This window comes from Orbicella faveolata, unplaced genomic scaffold (assembly GCF_042242905.1).
Source record: "Orbicella faveolata isolate gen_17 unplaced genomic scaffold, um_ofav_v1 contig_25, whole genome shotgun sequence".
Taxonomy (NCBI): Eukaryota; Metazoa; Cnidaria; class Anthozoa; order Scleractinia; family Merulinidae; genus Orbicella; species Orbicella faveolata.
This window is the reverse complement of record NW_028301553.1, coordinates 16,650,862-16,672,232: the sequence shown is the minus strand read 5'-3', so window position 1 is coordinate 16,672,232 and position 21,371 is coordinate 16,650,862. Positions and strand designations below refer to the sequence as shown.

At 39.5% G+C, this 21,371-nt stretch overlaps 1 protein-coding gene across 2 annotated transcripts; it reads left to right on the top strand.

The window, feature by feature from the left end:
- Positions 1-645: 645 nt before the first annotated feature.
- LOC110052257 (ubiquitin carboxyl-terminal hydrolase 2-like) lies at positions 646-20,636 on the top strand. 2 transcript variants are annotated; one of them, XM_020758370.2, is made up of 12 exons: positions 647-1,635; positions 9,156-9,212; positions 10,110-10,233; positions 14,616-14,727; positions 15,145-15,258; positions 15,402-15,466; positions 15,948-16,051; positions 16,581-16,718; positions 17,653-17,731; positions 18,465-18,569; positions 18,698-18,824; positions 19,145-20,636. In XM_020758370.2, the coding sequence occupies exons 1-12, from the start codon at positions 781-783 to the stop codon at positions 19,230-19,232; spliced, it is 1,968 nt and encodes a 655-aa protein (XP_020614029.2). In that variant the 5' UTR covers positions 647-780; the 3' UTR covers positions 19,233-20,636. The 2 variants fall into 2 exon arrangements, with proteins under 2 accessions (XP_020614030.2, XP_020614029.2); XM_020758371.2 differs by lacking the exons at positions 17,653-17,731; positions 18,465-18,569 and having other exon boundaries at positions 646-1,635.
- The last annotated feature ends 735 nt before the right edge of the window (positions 20,637-21,371 follow it).

Here is a 21,371-nt window from a genome sequence, read left to right as displayed (position 1 = left end):
GGACTTTCCCAAGTTTCGTTTTCAGACTTCCTGTGAATGTTAAAAAACTCCCTGTTGCAGAATTTCTTAAGAAGAACAAAGGCAGCTCGCTACAACGTCTAAAGCTACATTTTGGGGAATACCCAAAGATGAGAGCCATAACAAAAGATGTACAAAAAATGTACAGTTTTCAAGTTTCTTCTAACTTTGTTACGCAAAATTATTGCGTGACAGCCTTTAAAGCAAGTTTTCCTCTTTTTCCAGGTAACCATGAGTAGCAACAGAAAAACTAAAGACGCTTCTCATTGTTTCCCGTAGCCTGTTATCACAATTTCTCATTTTTACGACTTGAGAGAGAAAGAAAATAAGGAAATATTTAATCGCTGTTCCTGTTTCTTAATGTGTGAGGAGAAACACTTTTTTTGGATGATATCAAAAAAGCGAGAAAGTTCCAACAAGGTAAAAGTAGGTTTTTACGTTTTACTCTGACGAAGAATGCCACGTGCACGTAAAAAGATTAGATTTTGTCGATACGAAATTATTTTTACCGCACAACTACATTAAAATAATTAATTTGCTCAACCCTATTCCCAGGCTCTCTCTCTCCATTGCCTCCAGTCTTCGTCGTTTCTTTGTTTTGTTGGCATGACATCACAAACGAACTGCCAAGGTTAGAGAAGTCACGTGATCAAGCGGCAATGGCGGCGAGCACAGACAGTCGTGACGAATGTGCTTGAAGAAATCGACCTAATACAATGTAGTTTCATTTGAAGCTGGTTCGTCATTTTTATTGATATACAGATGTCTTTGGCAATGCATCAGACTTCCTTAGCTTCGTCGAGTTCGACCGGTGCTATGAAACCGAGTCGAACATTTGGAAGTAGTTCAGTTGGTATGGGTTCATCGTCGACTTACGGTAGTTCAACAAGAAAGCCAAAACAAGCGCATTCCTCCAGTTCTCGGACTTTGCCTAATGGGCCTGGTCCTCTGCCAAATAAACCTCATATTCTGGCCAAATCCGGCACACGTGCTAGAGAGATAACATATGTTGCTGCTTCAAGGGTTACACCGGCTGATCATTTCAGCCATCAGAAATCTTACGGTACGGACTCCACGACAACGCGGAGAAAAACTTCAAACGACTCTGGTTATGCCAGTTCATGTAGAAACAGTTATACATATGGAGATTTGAGGAGTGGTAAGTCGAAATCACTCTCACAGCTTAATTCTCACCGGGAGCAAACAAACGATTTATCAAGATCTCCTTCAAACAGACCTAGAATGGAATCGTCCGTACATGGGATTAGCTCTAGAACAGGGCATTCGTTCACTCATGATCATGTACATGTAGGAACTAAGGCAACGCTAAATGGCAGTAGCAATACAAAAAGTAGTGGTAGAGGTATTTATCGATCGACAACTCATCTGGACTACAAAGATCCAAAGGAAGATAGAAAGTCGCTGCACAATGGTGGGCAATCTTATTCCTCGCACAAAGACTTATCCAACGCTTATACAACCTCAGGAAAAGAAAATTACAGTGTCAGAGATGTGGACAAAACGCGCAAAGCTACCATAACTGCTTTACCTGGGTCAGATATGAAGTGTGCTAGAAATTCGTCCTTCAGTTCTTCGAACTCTTCCCCTTGCAATTCGGTAAGTACATGTATCTGTTGTAGAAACTAATTATTTGGTTTATTTCTTCATCAATATAGCAGCAATAATTCAAGATTATGCTATACCATAATCTTGGACTATAGTTGACAGCTAAAACTATCTTAATTTCCTTTTGTTGTGGTTAAACGTGTACAAAGATGTTTCAGCTGATGTTTTGATATTGAACAAACACATTCAATTAATTAAAATGTACTTTATTAATTATATTGTTTGCGTGTGCTGTGTTATTAATGTAGCCATCAAACTAATATTTTTTAAAGACCTGGTCTTATGGTAAATTGACAGAATAAACCACCATACTATATACTTGTATATATGTTGCAATTACACGGTCAAAATTACAGCATCCATGTAGAAATTTTGCATTGAATGTTCTTGATAACTTCTCAAACATAAATAACTCATCAAATATAAACAAAGGAAATCATGACCGTGACACTGTTGGGATGTCTGATCTTACCGGTAATTAGGTAGATTTTTACAATTTTATTTCTCCTATTTGTCTCCTTAGCTTGAGTTTGATATACATGTATCAAATACTCAAGACAGTAGTTCCTTGCATTTCCAAACACCTTGAGGTTTGTTATAAATACTTCACTGCATGTCGTATTTTCAACCCTCTTCTTGATGTTCCGAAATGCACGGAGACATTGTTGGACATTTTTGATTATATTAATCAATAACTTTTCTGTTGTCTGTGAATTTTTCAACCCCAAACTCTAGGTACAATACAGCTATATGTGGCAAACACGATGCTGAATTTCTTATTAAGTTTGTATTTCTTTTTTTCAAAGTTTGTGAAGGAAAATGATTATTAAATTATGGCAAGGAAATAAATCTGGGTAGTAAAAACTCTGAAACTCTGTGTCACACAGTGCATTTGTAGTAAATTTATCATGTAGTACACATATTCCTAAATTCTCATTGGGTCTCCAAGTTCTTTTAATTTTTTTGACACTGTTCAATGCCAGCTACATTAAAATAATTAATTTGCTCAACCTCATTGTCAGGCTCTCTCACCAATACCACCAATAGCCACCAATAATGAAACAGTGACCACCAAATGTAATGATTATGATATTTTGTGCAGATCAGGGCTCAAAATGACAGCCGGTCAACAAACAATGTCCGGCCAGAATGGCGACTTGACTGGCCAAAAGCTTCACTTACCGGTCATGTTGACTGGTCACGTCATGTTGAGATGGTCGCGTTGTTCATTCTTGAATAATCAATCAAGTCCTCAACTGTAAAGGCCTGTCCAAACGGGAAATGTTTGGTGACCAAACACCATCAAACATTGTTTGGTGGCCAAACATTTTACCATGATTTGGCCACCTTGTTCAGTGCTGTTTGTTCGTGTTTGATCGTGTTTGGTCGTGTTTGATAAAATTTGAAGACCATCAAGCATTCGATCAAACGACTTAAAACATTTCTTTTGTTCTTGTGTTTGTTGGGCGATGTTTTGTTTGTTTGGACAGCTGTATTAAACATGTTTGGCACACACACGCATACCACGCATGCTCAGCAGCTTGTATCCATAGTTTGATCTGTGTTTGATCAAACATGTTTTAACCATTTGGCCACTCACTTCAACATCAGCATGTTTGGTCACCAAACAATGTTTGATAATGTTTGGTCACCAAACATTTCCCATTTGGACAGGCCTTGAATCTTAGATTTTCAATCTCTTTTTTATTATGACCTCTCACATGAAAACATATACCAACAGGTATCTGTTTGAATGGCTAAAAGCCATTCGCTTACTGTTTGTCATGCATCCAAGATCGATAGGAGGGGCCATTCGAATAGCTAGGTTATCCGTTCAGAAAAATATTCAGCCATTCGAACACTGCTGTTATCGGTTGGAAAAAAATTTCATCTGTTAGGACGGCAGACGTTTCAATTCAGAATTCAAAACTATTCAGCCTTTCAAACAGCAGAGGTTTTCCGTACGCTAAAGGGAATACAGTCAGATTCAGCTTTTCAAGACACTTTAGATTTGCCTAACTGTCCCACATTTTTGTCACAGGGCACCTCTCTTCGTTGGTGTATATTTCAAAGGTATTGCTCTACAGATGTCAAGATAATTTTGTCGTTGCTTTCACTTTCACTGCACAAAAATCAACGAACAAGATGCCAAAACAAACCTTTTTGCTCGATTGTCAAGTTGTTTCCACCTTAAGCACTATGGGACTCCGGGACATCAAACCACACATTTTGCAGTCTGCTTCGTTTCCATCAAGCCGTAAATGTAACATTTAGCAGGAACCCAGTATCTAATTTAGAACCAACTGATAAAAGTTATTGTTACAAAGCGGACGAAAATAATTATGTATCAACAAAAAAAAGCCAAAGGCCTTATCAGTATCTGAATCTGTAAAGTTATTTTGTTCGCAAATGAAATTTGAGACTCTCTCAACTTGTTGCTTAGCACGTGACCAAAATTTACCCACTAATTTCATTGGTAAAATCTACCGAATGATGGTCATTAGTTCCTCGTGAACGAAAACTCTCTCTAAGATATGACTACAACAGAGTTTAGATGTTTTATGGCTTACACTTTAGAACTTAATTGAAAGGCCGCGTGCAAGAACGTCCCCTAGATTTTTTGGCCATTTTGAAAGTGTTCAAAAATAGCTGAATTTTGGCATGTAGGCTTCGTTGTACCTCAGAAACATTGCTCTGGATTTTTTTTGGCTGGGGCGCTCTTTGTTCTCGAGAAATAACATATGCAAAAAGCTCAGTTTTCCAAGCGGCATCTTTTGGAGATCTTTTGTTGAACAAAAAACAAAACAAACCTTATTATTTTGTTGAACAGCAAACAGGCAGACTGTTTATAGTGTATTCCACTGAATCTTAGCTGTCTTAAAGTCAAAGGAAAATAGTATATAGAGCGGAAATCTGGGAACAGATTGTTTACATCGGTTATTGTGACGTAAACACAACACGTGAATCGATCGAGCGGCAAACGAAATACCATGGAACGAAAAAGAGATGTGCCACATTAGAACTCTGTCAACTAGTATCTTAAGCATAGTGTTAAAGTACCTTGTGTGCCTGCCTGGTGGTTGAGAGGCATCATAAAGCCTCGATAAACCCGTAAGTCGTCAGCCATTTTAAAGAATCAAAATGTGTTCTGAAACTTCGAAGGTAGCTGATATACCGTAATGGTGTTATCGGCGTTCGAAGTCAGATCGAGCCAGGCAGCAAAGTCCAAGAGCAGTTCTTGCCCAAGAAAAATACCCTCTCGTGAGTTGTGGCCCATTTGCCAAGCGTTGCTAGTGTCAAAGTTTGGAAAGCGAGAACTGGTTTTTGAGTGATAAAATTTGTCTTGTATCAACTGCCATGTTTTCCCGTGCACGAGGTGTAAAGAGCCTTCCCGGCATGCATTGTGATCACGTTCTGCTCGCGTTTCTCGAACTGGTAACTAGATTGTTTCAGCTTTTTTCATTTAAAGGTAATAATGGCCAACAAGTAGCGATCGATTGTAACATAGATCTGTGATCCAGGTTGCGTTGATTTTATTTCATATCGGCATGATTTGTAGTGTTTTGAACTTCTGGGATCAGCGGACATGCAGATGTATGGAGACCCGTGCATTGCGCAGACGGGTTAATTTGTTAATCTGTTAGGCGGTGCGTGACATAAAGCTATGATCACGTTTGTCTAAAAATATGTATTTATCTCGTGATTTTTAGCCATTTAAGACGTTGCTGTATTTAGAAAAGTGCTTATTTGATGTTTATTTGTTCAATGCAGATAATCATTCTCCCAGATAACCAAAGTAAGTTCCAGATGTTAACACTATTTTCCGGCTGCCATATTTTACCTATTTAAACCTGAAATCAACATTTTTGAGCTTATACGTTGCGTGAAATTAACATTTTGCTGTTTTCTAAGTGAAATCAACATCCCTTCCGTCACGCATTACGTGAAATCAACATTTTTACCTGTTTAGACCTGAAATTAACAATTTTTAGCTTATAAGTTGCGTGAAATTAACATTTTGCTGTTTTCTAAGTGAAATCAACATCCTTGCCGTCACGCGTTAACGTGAAATCAGCATTTTTACCTATTTAGACCTGAAATCAACATTTTTGAGCTTATACGCTGCGTGAAAATAACATTTTGCTGTTCTCTAAGTGAAATCAACATCCTTGCCGTCACGCGTTAATGTGAAATCAGCATTTTTACCTATTTAGACCTGAAATCAACATTTTTGAGCTTATACGCAGCGTAAAATCAACATTTTGCTGTTTCCTAAGTGAAATCAACATCCTTGCCGTCACGCGTTAACGTGAAATCAGCATTTGTACCTATTTAGACCTGAAATCAACATTTTTGAGCTTATACGCAGCGTGAAATCAACATTTTGCTGTTTCCTAAGTGAAATCAACATCCTTGCCGTCACGCGTTAACGTGAAATCAGCATTTTTACCTATTTAGACCTGAAATCAACATTTTTGAGCTTATACGCAGCGTGAAATCAACATTTTGCTGTTTCCTAAGTGAAATCAACATCCTTGCCGTCACGCGTTAACGTGAAATCAGCATTTTTACCTATTTAGACCTGAAATCAACATTTTTGAGCTTATACGCTGCCTAAAATTAACATTTTGCTGTTTTCTAAGTGAAATCAACATACCTACCGTCACGGGTTAACATGAAATCAACATTTAAACCTTTTTTGACCTAAAATCAACATTTTTGAGCTTTTACGTTGCGTAAAATTGACATTTTGCTGCTTTCTAAGAGAAATCAACATCCTTGCCGTCGCGCGTTAACATGAGTCAACATTTTAAGCACTTTTGACCTGAAATCAACAAATTTGAGCTTACATAAGCTGCGTGAAATTGACATTTTGCTGGTTTCTAAGTAAAATCAAAGTCCTTGCGGTCTCGGCGGGCCGATCCTTTGTTATAATAAACCAAGGCGAGACTTTGACTTATAACAAAGGCTTGGCTTGGCTATTATAACAAAGGATCGGCTCTGTTTATCATAACAAAGGCCCAACTTCGTTTATTTGAAGGACTCGGCGGGAAAAGGGCATCAGGTATTTTAATCAAAGGTGAACTTTGTCAAAAACGCTCCAAATTTCGCATGCAGTTTCTTTCAGGTATGTTAAGCAATGTCCCGTAGTTTTCGCGCTAAAGTTTGCTTCGTTCTCGAGATATTGCGTATGCAATAAACCACTCGGTTTTTCCAACCTGTGTGCCTTTTTTGCATACGTTATTTCTCGAGAACGAAAAGCAACCCAGCGAAAAAAACTTCAGAGCAATGTTTCTCAGGTGAAACGAAGCCCACATGGCAAAATTCAGCTAGTTTTAAGCACTTTCAAAAATGGCCGAAAAATCTAGGGGATGTTCTTGCACGCGGCCTTTCAATTGTAGTCACATCGTTAAGAAACTTCCCAACACTTGTTGTGTAACTGTAGCCGTAGTCGTAGTAACGTGATGATTTGTTGCGCTTTTGTACCACATGGTTTGCACAGGTGAGAGTCAAGGAAACATAAACTTCTTCTTTGGCTATATTTGTTTACCAAGTTATTTCTGAAGCACAAAATTAGGATCAGCTGATGCATGTTTGGTTTCATTTACGTTTTGATGGCATAGATACTTTGTAGAACATCAAAACAACAGCTCATGGAATTCAATGTGCCGATCAAAAACTTCCATCAAATGTGCATCCATTCAATATTTTTTCTTTGGCAAGTGGCATGAATTCCATGGACATTGTGCCACTTCATTGAGCTACTGAGCCCTGCCAAGGCTATCTTTGGTTAAGTTTTAAGCTTTTCTTTGTATTAAGCCAATTTTTAAATCGTGTAGCAATGACCCGGAACAAACAAATTATAATTATTTGAGGGTTTAATTAGACTAACATTACTTTAATTTTTTTTAAATATCTTGACCGGTCAGAAACGAGACGTGACCAAGCTAAAATTACTTTGGCCGCTCAACATGACCGGCTACAGTCCATGATTATTTCATGTTTTGTGTTCATGGGAAATTTTCAATGGTGAATCGCCAGATGGTGCAGTTAAGTTTTACTTGCCATTCCAGAAAATATGACCCGTACCCACCCTGTGGAAAGAAGGTTACTGAAAATTTTGTGTGAGTGGGGGTCACAAAACCCAAAAATTTTAAGCTGAAATGGAGTGGGGGTGGATCGAACAAAAACAAATCTTTCATGGGGACAGAAAGGATATGTTTTGGAAGCCCTATATTCTGAGGCTCACCTCAGGATTATGCAATAAGATGACAGTTTATTACCATCACTTCCCATTACATTTTGTGATTTTTTGAAGGCCGAATAGATACTATAGCTTCAGCTACATGTAAATTTTTAAATCATTTCTTGAGGCAAATGATAACATCATGTTATATTTATTTTGGACCATAACCTTACAGTACAACACTATGAAACTAAAGCATAGTAATTAATTACAATAGATTATCGTGGAATGACAAATTGTTGAAAAGCTCCTAGCAGCCAGTGGGATTTTGTTCTTTTAATGAATGTTGATATTATTTTTAATAACCTGCTGTCCAAATGCACTGTACACATCTACGAAATATTCCTTAGTGGGTTGAAATTTTTTTTAAAGGTTCTACCACTTGTTATACAAACAGTCTTTTGTGGTGATTAATTATTTATAATTAGTCAGATTTTCATGTTTCAGTTTATCTTGTTTAAAACTTCTCAAGAAATATATACTAGTCTCTTATGTAGAAAATCCAGTTTGTTGAGAAAAATATCACTAAAATTCTTATTTTAATTGAATTTGATAGAACTAAATATCCAGTTTTTATACTGTCTTATACATGCAAAAAATTATTTTGTTCCTCATTGAATAAACTTCCAAAAATAATTAATTTTCAATGGACTTTTGCCAATTTTCAGTAACAGGTACTATAGTCAAAAATAGATTATTTAATGAAATGAACCAGGGGTTCATATACGTAAATTGCTAAGTGTAAAATTTGGTCTGCACTTTAGATAAATTGTATTGTACAGTTTTAGGTAAAGGCAGGTTTTCAAATACTAATTGAAGAGCAAAATCATTTACTCGTAATTTGGTGAAAAACAGTGAGGACCTACGTGTGCAGTCATGTTGTATATTTGGTGTTATGGACAGCATTTTGTTAAGTTGTGGGAATGCTTACGTATCAAGCTTTAGCTGAGATACTTGTAAACAGTGGCTTTTGAAGGTGGATATCTTATCACATTGGGAGTCTATTTCTGCCTTCTATGGATTTTGTTGGCTAAACGGAACTTACACTCAAGGAGTAGACGGGTACGCTGTCACATTTGTGCAAGTTCTGTTACTCTTTCAAAACAATATTTTGTTAGTGGTATTATGGTATATGGTGAAATTCTTTCATCCTTCAAACAATAGCAATAAATATTATATCACAGTAAGTTATTTCTTGTAAATGTATTGTCGTAATAAGTTAGTCAATCAGTAGTTTCTCCTCTTGTTTTTTTTTTTTTTTTAGCCTACTGGTAGAAGCAGCTCTGATGGCTTAGTTGGTCTCCGTAATTTAGGAAATACAGTAAGTTCTTTTACTTGCTTCTTTGGTGTTAACTAATAGGCAGTCAAAGATGACTGAATTGAAACACCTTTATCCTTGTATCGAGCCGAAGCTACTGTCGCCGTGATAAATTTAATGTGCAGGGCTGTCAACAAGGGCTGTAGCCCTAACACCAGCTATGGTTGAGTAAGTTTGATGGACCCTTGATGTTACTGGTGAACTGGCCTATAGCTGATACAATTTACTCAAAAGGTAACAAGTTTGTTACATGTGTGAAGATCAAGGCTACAGGGGACTTAATGACAGCCCTGATGTGGGCCTGTGGATTGACTAACTTAAGTATTCTATTACTGAACATGTCGCTGGAAGACTCTCAAGATTCTTGTAAAGAGAATTGTCTAAATTTTTCCTGATATGATAAATGTAGGACACCAGTTTTATTTGCAAACTAAGGTTTTAAAGAAAAAAATCAGGTGCTTGAGGGATTTAATGCTGAAGTTGCTCTAAAGAAATCTTCTTCATTCAGTCACAGTCATATGTTAGCCAATGGAAATTATTATAATTAAGCCAAAGTCTGCAGTCAGCTCAATGGGACCCTTACTGCCAAAGCATCCTGTAACATTGCTGTAACGTTGAGCTGGGTCCCATTTATACATGTGGGTGGAAAATTTGTGAGAGTAATTTTCTTGCTGAAGAACACAACACAATGACCCCAGACTTCTCCAACCAGAGTGCAGTTCACTAACCATTAGCCCACTGTACCACCCATGAAAAAGTATTTTTATTTACATGTACAAGCCATGAAAAATCAGGAAAAAAATTCAAACTATGATGCAAGTTATCTTAATGAGTGCTCAGGACCTCTGATCCAGTCAAGATAACTCTGACTGATTCCTGATAATTTGCTTTTCTTTGCAGTGTTTTATGAACTCCATCCTTCAATGTCTTAGTCACACGCAACCCTTAACTAATCAACTTTTGAAAGGGTCTCACGTGAAAAACGTCAACAGCAGCAGTAGCATGAAAGGCAGGCTTATTCAAGGTGTGTAGTACATAATTGCAATTTATTGTTACGCACAAATATATATATTTTGATTTATTATAATTTAATTTGTTAAAAACTGGATCATTGGATAATGCAATTTGAGAGTTTTCATTGGCTTAGCCATCATGGGTTATGAGTTATTATACCATGCTTTACAAACATAGTTTAGAATGCAGGTAATTTTGGGGGCGGTTTTTTTTCTCTTATTTTAGTTTTCTATATTTTGTGGGCATTTTTAAACAGACAATTATTCCACTCCTGCTTGCCTGGATATGACACGATTATATAGCCAACTTGTTTTTGTATGATATACAATGTACATGCAGCATCTTTGTTCTTCATGGGCTGAGTCCATCTTCCTCTAGTACCTGTGATAATGTGCTAGGACGGACCAAAACAAATTATTCGATACTGATTACAAAGCTTAACAGAGAGCTGAATGGTGTACCAGAGTGGTTCTTGTGGGAGTTTCGATTTTTGTGGATAAAGTAGCTCAATCAAACAGTGACACTGCATTGCATGACTTTTGAACTTGTCCTTTCAATATCATGGGAGTTTTCAGGGGTTTCATTAAGGGCTGGGCATTAGGCAAATTGGCTGGCAATGAGGATGATTTTGCCCACTTGGTTTCACCATCGCCAGGAAAGTTTTTCTCTTAAATTAAGAAGTTCAGTTCAAAAACTTTTGCCCACCTGTGAAAACCAGTTGCCCTTCTGCTGAAAGCATGAATGAGACCCCTGGAGTTCCGCAGCTCAATTAGCAATTGCATTTTTCCTCGCCATAAATTACGTTACCGTACACTGCTGTACCTACCTCTCAGGATACATTTCACTTTGAAGGGTTACATTACATTACATTTGGCCATCTTCGCTCCTAAAGGGGAGCATAGGGCGTCAACCATGGATCTCCACCTAACTCTATTACTGGCAGTTCGCTTTGCCTCTATCCACGTGAACTTATTCTTGGCGAGCTCAGCTATCACACTTCGCCTCCAGGATTGCTTTGGGCGACCTCTTCTTCTAGACCCCTGAGGGTTCCACTCGAGGGCGCAACGGGTGATATTATTCTCAGGTTTCATTAGCGTATACCCGATCCATTTCCATTTTCTTCTCATAATGCTTTCTTCTATACGTATTTGTTGTGTCCTTTCCCATAGTTCTTCATTTGAAATGACCTCTGGCCAGCGGATGTTCAGGATCTTCCTTAAACACTTGTTGATAAAGGTTTGCAATTTCTTGGTCAGTAGTTTCGTCGATCTCCGTGTTTCCGAACCATACAGAAGGGCAGACTTCACGTTTGTATTGAAAATCCTGAGCTTCGTTTGCAATCTGATACATTTTTCCTTCCACACAGGCATAAGCATTGAGAATGTCGATTGCGCTTTCCTGATCCTGGCTGTTATGTCCTCATCAGTTCCGCTAGTTTCACTAATGATGCTTCCCAAATACGTGAACTCAGACACTCTTTCAACACCTTCCCCATGGAGTTCCAACGATTCTTGTTGCCACACGCCAATTCGCATCTCCTTTGTTTTCTGGATGTTGATTTTGAGTTCAACCTGCCCACCAGTCTCTTGTAATCTTTCCCCCTTCTCTTTCATATCAACTAGTCGGTGTGTTAGTAAGCAAAGGTCGTCAGCATATTCCAAGTCTTCTAGGCGTTGGGTCAGGGTACATTGGAGTCCCAAACGTTTACGCTCATATGCATTCTTCGACACCCAATCAAGTACCGTGAGGAATAGCGACGGCGAAAGAAGGCACCCCTGTCTCACACCGGTCTTGACCTCGGTGGGGTTGGTCAAAGTTCCTCCATGAAGCACTTGGCAAGTAAAGCCCTGATACTGAACCTTGAGCATATTGATGATTTTGTCGGGTATGCCGGTATGACGAAGAATCCTCCACATAGCCTCCCTATCCAAAGAATCTAAGGCCTTCTCAAAATCCACGAATAGCAAGTACAGGGGGGATGACCACTCGATTGATTGCTATACAATAATCCTCAAAGTGGCAATTTGATCGGTACAGGAGCGATCCTTCCTAAATCCCGCCTGCTCATCTCTCAGGACTTCATCAACCGCCACCCTCATTCGGTTTAGTATGACCCGGGTTAAGACTTTGCTGGGTATCGAGAGCAACATTATTCCCCTCCAGTTACCGCACCGACTAAGGTCCCCTTTCTTTGTCAGCTTTACTAGAAGACCTCTCTTCCAGTCATCTGGAATCTCTTCTTTCTCCCATGCGAAGTTTAAAATTCTATGCAGTGCCTCCACAGTACAAGGACCTCCCTCCTTCAATTCTTCAGGAGGGATGTTATCTACCCCTGGAGCTTTGGCATTCTTTAGTTGAGTGAGGGCTGATCTTATTTCTCCTTTGGAAATAGGTCCTGTGCCGATGTTCAGGGGAACATCTGCAGGCAGAGGATCTGGCAATTGGCTTGGGGCTGGTCTGTTCAATACGGATTCAAAATGCCTCTCCCATCGCTGGAGCTGATTTTCCATTTTCGTTAAGAGAGTTCCATCTTCACTTCTAATTGGGCGATTCTGATTGCATCTTATCCCACTAAGTTTTCGTGTTGTCATATATGGTGTTCTTAGATCATTGTTCCTAGCCGCGTCTTCTGCTTCACGTGCAATGCTCTCAATTAAATCCCTTTTGTCTCTTCGGCAAGATTTCTTAACCTCTCTATTCTTTTCATTGTAGTATCTGGTTGCTTCACGTTTCCCTTGTCTCTTTCTAGCGTCATTCAGTATCTGCTTGGCCTTTCGTCTTTCTTCAACCTTCCTGTAAGTCTCGTCAGACAGCCACTCCTTCCGAGTCCTTTTCATACGTCCGAGAACACTGCCACATGTATCAACAAGTATCTTCTTGGTTTTCTCCCATTGTGCATTGATGTCAGTATCTTGGGCCCGTGCATCTTCATCCCCGCTTGCATTTCTTACTATTTCTTCTTCTTCTTCTTGAAGGGATAGGGATTCAAACCGGTTTTGCAACTCAATTTGAAAGGCCTGTTTTGTGTCAGGGTCTCTCAATTTCATGACATCAAATTTCCATCTTGTATTTACGAACGGCTTTCTTGCAGCCAGCTTGATCTTCAGAGAGGCCACCACAAGGTGATGGTCAGAACCAATAGCAGCCCCCCTTTTTACGCGCACATCCTGCAGTGAAGTTATCCATCGCTGACTTATAAGAATATGATCGATTTGGTTTTCAGTCACTCCATCTGGGGATATCCAGGTCGCTTTATGTACCCTCTTATGGGGAAAGAGAGTTCCACCAATACTTAGACCGTTCAATGCACAAAAATCCACCAACTCTTCGCCATTTTCATTCACATCTCCAAGTCCTTCCTTTCCCATAATCCTCTCAATGCTGGCATTATTCCGTCCAACCTTTGCATTGAAGTCGCCCATTACGATAAGGATATCTCTATTCGGAGCCTTATCGACCACAGCCTGCAGTTTGTTGTAAAATTCCTCTTTCTCATATGGCTCAGCATTGTTCGTGGGAGCATAGCACTGTTTGATTGTGATCTTTTGAATTTTAGCGTTAATTCTGGCTGTAATAATGCGATCATCAATCGGTTCCCATTCCATCAAGCACTTTTTCGCGTGCCCTGATAACACGATACCGACCCCTCTCTCATGGACATCATCTTTGTTCCTTTCCCCGAGTATATGAAAAGCTCTCCTGTTGCCAACTCAGTTTCCCCGAATTGGTTCCACCTAGCTTCACTGACTCCCAAGATTTCCAGTCTGTAACGTCTCATCTCTGCGGCCAGGAGAGCTACCTTTCCAGACTCGTATAGAGTTCGCACATTCCATTGTCCTATCCAGGTTCTAAATTTCGGAGCGAACAGCTTCATCCGCGGGCTTCGCTTCATTCTCGTTCTTACCTTATGGTCATAATTCGGTTTTAACGATCCCTGCTCGATCTCTACTGGTAATAGAGACCCGGAAAGTTTTCCATAGTTTCGGTTTCAGTAACCCAATGAATCCACCACGTAGGGGGTTAGCCTTCACCAGAGCTCCGTTAGCCGCCCCTTTTCAGGGTTCCAGTCAGGCCTTCACGGTTACCGTAGCGGCCCTGAGGAATGAGGCTTCCCCACCGCACTTCACCCTGACTGGCGCTCCCCTACTTTAGGACGTTGCCCAGGGTGTACGACAGGGACGTGGAGCTGGACTTTACACCCCACTTTGAAGGGTTAAAAGGTTTTTATCTGGTTTGTGACTGAGAGATTTCAATCCATTCCGTTGATTTGATGGCAGTAACCAAATTCGATCACTAGATGGGTTTTGAAAATCAGGGTTTGTCAGAGGCACAGTTACACCTACATGTAAGATGTTTAAGTCTAAAATTTCAATTTCCTAAATCTTTCAACAGCCTTTGCAGAGTTGATAAAGTCGATGTGGAAGCCAGGCAACAGTGACGCTGTGTCCCCGCATTCCTTCAAGACTCAGATCCAAAGGTTTGCCCCACGGTTTATGGGATACAAGTAAGCTGCCTTTTCTTTAAGGTGTAGTTTATGCTGTAGTAACCTCCAGTTGTTACGGTTGATAGAGTAGGGTGTAGGTGAAAACATCATCTTAGGGATGTTGTCATTGGGATGAATAAAAAATTTCTCAAAATTAGTAAATAGGTAGTGGCTTTCTCTAAAAAGAATTCAGTATCTGAATGTTAGAGCCAGGAAGGGGTGAAACCTCTCAAAAAGTTGGCAAGCTTGCATAGCTCAGTGATAGCTGTTTTCCGTGGTGGTCAGGTAATAGAAAAGCAAACTGAAGTATGTTTTGGATGGCCATGGCTCTTATTTCACACTGGTACATTTATTTTAAAGGCCATAATTTTAATTAATGAATGTACATGTCTAAATTGTGACAAGTAATCGACATTGTTTTGTCTTTATTATTTGCAGTCAACAAGATGCTCAGGAGTTTCTGCGGTTTCTACTTGAAGGATTACATGATGACTTGAATCACGTGAAATCCAAGCCAAAATACACACCTTGTGAATATGATGCTTCCCTCAGGTAAACAATGGTTATGACTTCTCCTTTCCAGTATTTGTGAAAATGTATAATTTCTTGTGAAACAGTGCAGATGTTCAGGTAGTGCCCATTTCAACATAATTCATTAAAGCTAACTTAATCAATATTTTTTTTATGTTTTCTAGTGATCATCAGAATGCAGAGAAGTCGTGGAGTAATTATCTTTCACGTGACAACAGTTTGATGACTGGTAAGTCAACAAGTTGTGGAGGTGCAGTGGCCTCATGGTTAGTGCGCTTGCCTCTGGAGCAAGCGGTCCAGGTTCGAGCCCAGGCCAGGGACGTTGTGTTGTGTTCTTTTGGGCAGGACACTTTACTCTCACAGTGCCTCTCTCCACGCAGGAGTATAAATGGGTACCAGCGAATTTAATGCTGGGTGGTAACCCTACAATGGACTAACATCCCATCCTGGGGGAGTAGAAATACTCCTAGTCACTTCATGTGACTGAAACTGGAGATAAGTGCTGGCCGGATGAGCCATATGTAGACTTAACACATTTGTACCTTTACCAAAGTCAATAAGGTCATCACCAATCTTTCCTTTGAGGAGGAGTCAAGCATGATGAGCCAGAAGAATGTCTTTGTAGGAGACTAACAAACTGTTTGCTATCAGTAGTTTGATGCAAGTTAGTGTCGGCAAGGCATTTATTTTGTTTTCTCTTTTCCTTTCAGATCTTTTTGTAGGACAGTTGAAGAGTATGTTAAAATGCTGTGATTGCGGTCACACGTCTGTTACTTTTGATCCATTCTGGGATCTGTCGTTACCTATTCCTAGGGTAAGTCAACTGTTATAAAACTGTATCTTCAACATAACTTCTTTAGAGAGATGGATCTGCTGAGGCTAGGGAAAAGAATCTTTTTTGGCAAATCTTTTTACAAGCACCTGCTGGCCAGGTAGTACCTGGTCATTCTCGTCTTTTAACAGTACAAGTCAATCTAAATCTGGTTGCTTAAATGTACTTCTTCCTCCGAAAGGTGGAGGACACGCTTTTGAGGCAGCTTGCGTGCATTGTGAGTAAACATGTGCACCAGTTAATGTCCACCTAATACAAGCTGTGCGTACGTTGTTCTTGTGAAAGTGTTATCTTGCCAGGGATACCAGATTGCAGATTTTATAATGTAAATCCTCGAATTAGCGCCCCCCCCCCCCCCCCCTCGAATAACCGCCCCTCCTATCGGCCAAAATTTAAAATAAGTGAAGTGTAAGAGGGAGTGATGTCCTGTCTCGTGCTATGTGCATGTGACCCTGTTTGCACTCTTTACGCACTGTATTTGTCTTATTAGTCTTTGATTTTCAACACACAGAAATACCGCAGTTCGTCATCATCGTCATCTTCATGGTCTGGAACTCGATCAAGCATGGCAGACGATGGTGACATCAACCTTAGAGAGTGTATACAGTCCTTCACAAAGGAGGAAGTTTTGGATGGCGATGAAAGACCTGTAAGTCAACTCTCGATTTTCAGCTTGATTTTGAGAAGCCCTAAAGTCTGGTTTTCATTAGCGACAGAGTCGTAGTCGGGGTCATAATCAGAAGCGTAAAGCGATACGATCTAATGAAAATCAAACCGACGGAGTCGGAAGCAGAACACCGCATCCGTTTATGACTCCGTCGCTTACGATCCAGTGAAAACTAGATTGTTGGAGTCGGAATCAGAAGCGGAAGAATATACCAATCACAATGTTCGTTTTCGGGCCTTCTGATTGGTCGGTTCTTCCGTTTCTGCTTCCGACTCCGACAATCTAGTTTTCACTGGATCATTAACGACGGAGTCATAAACGGAATCGGAAGAAGTGGAAACGTTCTAATTCTTCTCACTCCGATTCCGTCGAGCTTATGACTCCGCTTACGACTCCGATTTTTGATTTTCACTAGGTCGTAAGTGCTTTAATGACTACGACTATAACTCCGACTTCGACTCCGTCGCAAGTGAAAACCAGCCTTAAAGCAGAAACCAGATAATACTGGTTTAATTTTGCAAAAAAAGTAGTCCACTTGTAAATGACGTTTCATGACGTAGCTTTATGGAGGTCCATGTATCCCTGATTGAATGGCGCTCGAGACAGGTAAACAAGGGGGCGTGTTGGTAAAGAAGAGAAAATTGGTGGTGTCGACAACAACAACAAGGTTTATTTGAACTGTAAAATTAACTTAATTACTAATTAATAAATAAATTAAAAATACATACAGTTGCAGGTCACCCAAAATAACTAAAGAGCTAAACTAGTTGGGTGACCACCATTTATTTATTGAAAATAAATATAAGGTCAGAAAAGAGGCATTTTACAGTTTACATTTTACACACTTAGTTAAGGTATGTTTTGTCAAGGGGTAAAGAAGTCTAGACTAACTGCTGTTTTCATTTTGCTTTCTCAGACTTGTGATAAGTGTAAACATAAGAGAAAATCCACAAAGAAATTTTCAATCCAAAGATTTCCGCCAATCCTTGTCCTTCGTATCCTTTACATTGTCAATATTTGTTATTTTTTATTTCTCCTTTCTCCTTTCTCCTTTCTCCTTTCTCCTTTCTCCTTTCTCCTTTCTCCTTTCTCCTTTCTCCTTTCTCCTTTCTCCTTTCTCCTTTCTCCTTTCTCCTTTCTCCTTTCTCCTTTCTCCTTTCTCCTTTCTCCTTTCTCCTTTCTCCTTTCTCCTTTCTCCTTTCTCCTTTCTCCTTTCTCCTTTCTCCTTTCTCCTTTCTCCTTTCTCCTTTCTCCTTTCTCCTTTCTCCTTTCTCCTTTCTCCTTTCTCCTTTCTCCTTTCTCCTTTCTCCTTTCTCCTTTCTCCTTTCTCCTTTCTCCTTTCTCCTTTCTCCTTTCTCCTTTCTCCTTTCTCCTTTCTCCTTTCTCCTTTCTCCTTTCTCCTTTCTCCTTTCTCCTTTCTCCTTTCGCCTTTCGCCTTTCGCCTTTCGCCTTTCGCCTTTCTCCTTTCGCCTTTCTCCTTTCTCCTTTCGCCTTTCTCCTTTCGCCTTTCGCCTTTCGCCTTTCGCCTTTCGCCTTTCGCCTTTTGCTTTTCGCCTTTCTCCTTTCTCACTTCTCATTTCGCATTTCTTATCTTGGTCCCAGATTTCTGGTAGCTTCGTCTAGAAGAGATCAGAGAATGAAAGTTTCTTAGCAATACAGTTTTCATATCAGATGTTGAATCCCTTTCACTTTCAAGGTTCTGTCCTTGACATAGTTTTCATTAAACAGATTTGAAGCGTTTCTCAGGATTTAGCTTCCGATCCAAGCTACTGTCAAATGTTGATTTCCCGCTAAGCAAACTGGATCTCGCAGATTTTGCAGCTGATCCTCAAGGTAACCTTGTTACATTTTGGGAGTGTTAAATACAACAAGAAACATTCACTCTCTCGACTGTCTCATTATTCAATTATTTGGGAATTGAAAATGTTGATTTCATTACAATGTTTGTTGTCTCCTGTTAGACCGCCGGTCAGCAGTGTACTCTTTGTACGCAGTCTCAAACCATTCGGGTAGCACATATGGCGGTCATTACACAGCGCACTGTAAACATCCATTCAGCAATCAGTGGCATTGCTTCAACGACTCACGGTGAGTACTCTGTATAAGACAGATGGTTTCCGCACTTGGTGGCAATTAAATAGATTTTACGATGATAAGAATCCCCAAAAGATGGCTGATAGGTTTTTCAGGGAATCTTGTGATTCCCTTTCCAGACTTGGAACAAGTATCCATGGACACTTAATTTAAATGGTTTGAAGAAAGCTGGGTAGCGGTCGAGCATGTACTGTTTAATAATAGCGATTTTTATCATTTTCGTTGTCATTGTCATTGCCATTGTTTTCGTTCTTGTTGTTAAATTTGATTATTTTAAAATAAAAATCTTAACAGAGATCTTCTCTATTTCTTAGTGTGGATAGTTTGTCATCATCAAAGGTGCGAGGACCTCAAGCATACATCCTATTTTACGAGAAGATGGAACCAATGTCATCTCTCTGACGCACAGGGCAATCACAAATGCTGGCATTTGTATTGTGTCACGCACACCTTTCATTTCATACATTGCGTGACATTTTAAAAATTGCGTTGTCACATAAACGTTTCACCTTTGCGTGACCTTGTTTTTTAAAGTATTTTTACAGTTCATACAGTGGGAAGATATGCGACTAATAAAATTAATCGATTGTGCAACCTATGAATTGATTCTTCCTCCCAAAATGTTTCCAAATGCAGCTATGAAGAACTGAAAATGCTGCTTCTGGTCTAAAAGTTAATGAGTGGTAAGAATGTTGCAAAAAGATGAAACTTTTATTATGAATACAATACGGATTTTAAAGAAAAAATAAATTTTGAGCTGGGGTATTTTTTCAAGAACATGGCTCAATCTTTAACAGGTTTTGGAGATATTTCCTTTTTTTGTTTGTCATAGGACTGAAAGCAATGTTCATTTTAGATTTTTACTACAATGAACAGATATTTTTTACCTGTAAATATTGTAAAGCGTGTTTTGTGGGACGTCCCTTGGACGTATTTGATACGAATAGAGTTCAGTTTTCTGGATAAAATGAAGTGCATCCCTTCAAATGAAAGCTACGGACAACTACTTTCACGTGATACTGTTTATTACGCTGTACAAGATGTTTTCAATTTTCTTTTAAGTGCGTGGATAAAACACCTGGTGTCAGAACATGCAATCAATGTGGGCTTTTTGTTGTCAATTCTTCCCAAGAAAAAATTTCAAGAAAATTTGTCAAACTTGTGTGTTGGCACTATAAATGCTAAAAGCTGTGTTTTGTAATTTTTCCACTAAAGTCCTTTCAGTTCATCAAAAATGAGCTGTAAGCTCATTCAAGCAACTTAAAACAATAATATACCTACTGAAGAAAGAAATGCGTTTTTAGGTCGAAAATAGCACAGTTATATTTCAGATGTCCTTGACTACTTGTTCTGGTAGAAATTGAATTGTTCCCCGAGTTTTTGATAATTTGACACAGTCCAAAAAATAATTCAAATTTTGTAGGGGAAATTCTCTTAATTTACCACAGCAGAGACTAAAGAGTTCTCTGCTCCTACGACAGTGATTAATCTCAAATTTGTATCTTTTTACGCTTTCCATGTATTATGGACAAGTTTTCTGCCAATTTACTAAAATATTTCCGTAGGAAACCAGAGCATATTTTGTAATCATAGACCGTGGGTTGAGTATTTCTTATATCAATGCGTGGATTAAGTTCATTAGAAAAGTTTCGCGGGTTTGAAGATGTTTTAAGTGTATAAATGTGTTTACAAGGTAATTAATATATTATTTATGAGATTTGAGTGCAGAATTTTGTAATAATATATTTACATCAGACCTAATAGGGATTAAGCGACTACATCTGTCAATAAATTATTGCACATGGAGACGTTGTCGCCCTATTTCTGTGTTAACTTTTCTCTAGAGTCCAGCTTTTTTCTGACACCCGTCAACCTCATTCCCAGGGTTTTTCCTTTGGAAATTGAGCGTTCAGTTTGGACACCCATGTGAGCTGACTCCCGCCCCCCACCATCCACGATCTGGATTCGAGCTCCTGCACAGACCATGACGATGTATTTTTTTTGGTTATAGATTGTTCTCACATTCCCCCGCCCCCCATAGATGACCGTAAAATTCAGCGAGAATGGGTGAGCATTGCCATGGATCAGTACGCCATCCCACCCAGGGTGAAGTAGTAGTTAGTTTCTGCAACCGTTGTACATATGGGCTTCGGGATCGGGCAATTTTCGGGAGAACCTTTGAGTTCCTGAGGCCCGTTTCTCGAAGGTCCCGAAAAGTTTTTGCACCCGGAAAACCGTAGCAAAGTCTCGAAACTTACGATCATCCACAGCTGTTTATTCACGTATTCTTAATAAGAACAGGAGTTCTCTTCATACAAGAAGTTTCAGGCGTATACACTTCTCCGTTTTTAGATACAGATGAACTAAAAATGGCTTTACGGGCCCGAAAAGTTTCCGGGGCTTTCTAGAAATGGGCCCCTGGCCCCTTCCCCGACCCCAAGGCTCTGATTTTTCCATTTTCCTTTCTAGATAAATAAACAGGAAACGGTTACCATTCGTTTTTGATAAAGAATCAAAAACACGTGGCAGATAAAGGAACAT

Excerpts from the sequence above, each read along its gene's own strand:
- LOC110052257 (XM_020758370.2), top strand. The coding sequence starts at position 781 with ATGTCTTTGGCAATGCATCAGACTTCCTTAGCTTCGTCGAGTTCGACC. Across the intron at positions 15,259-15,401 it reads GAATATGATGCTTCCCTCAG|TGATCATCAGAATGCAGAGA; the intron begins GTAAACAATGGT and ends TATGTTTTCTAG. Across the intron at positions 16,052-16,580 it reads TGTCGTTACCTATTCCTAGG|AAATACCGCAGTTCGTCATC; the intron begins GTAAGTCAACTG and ends TTCAACACACAG.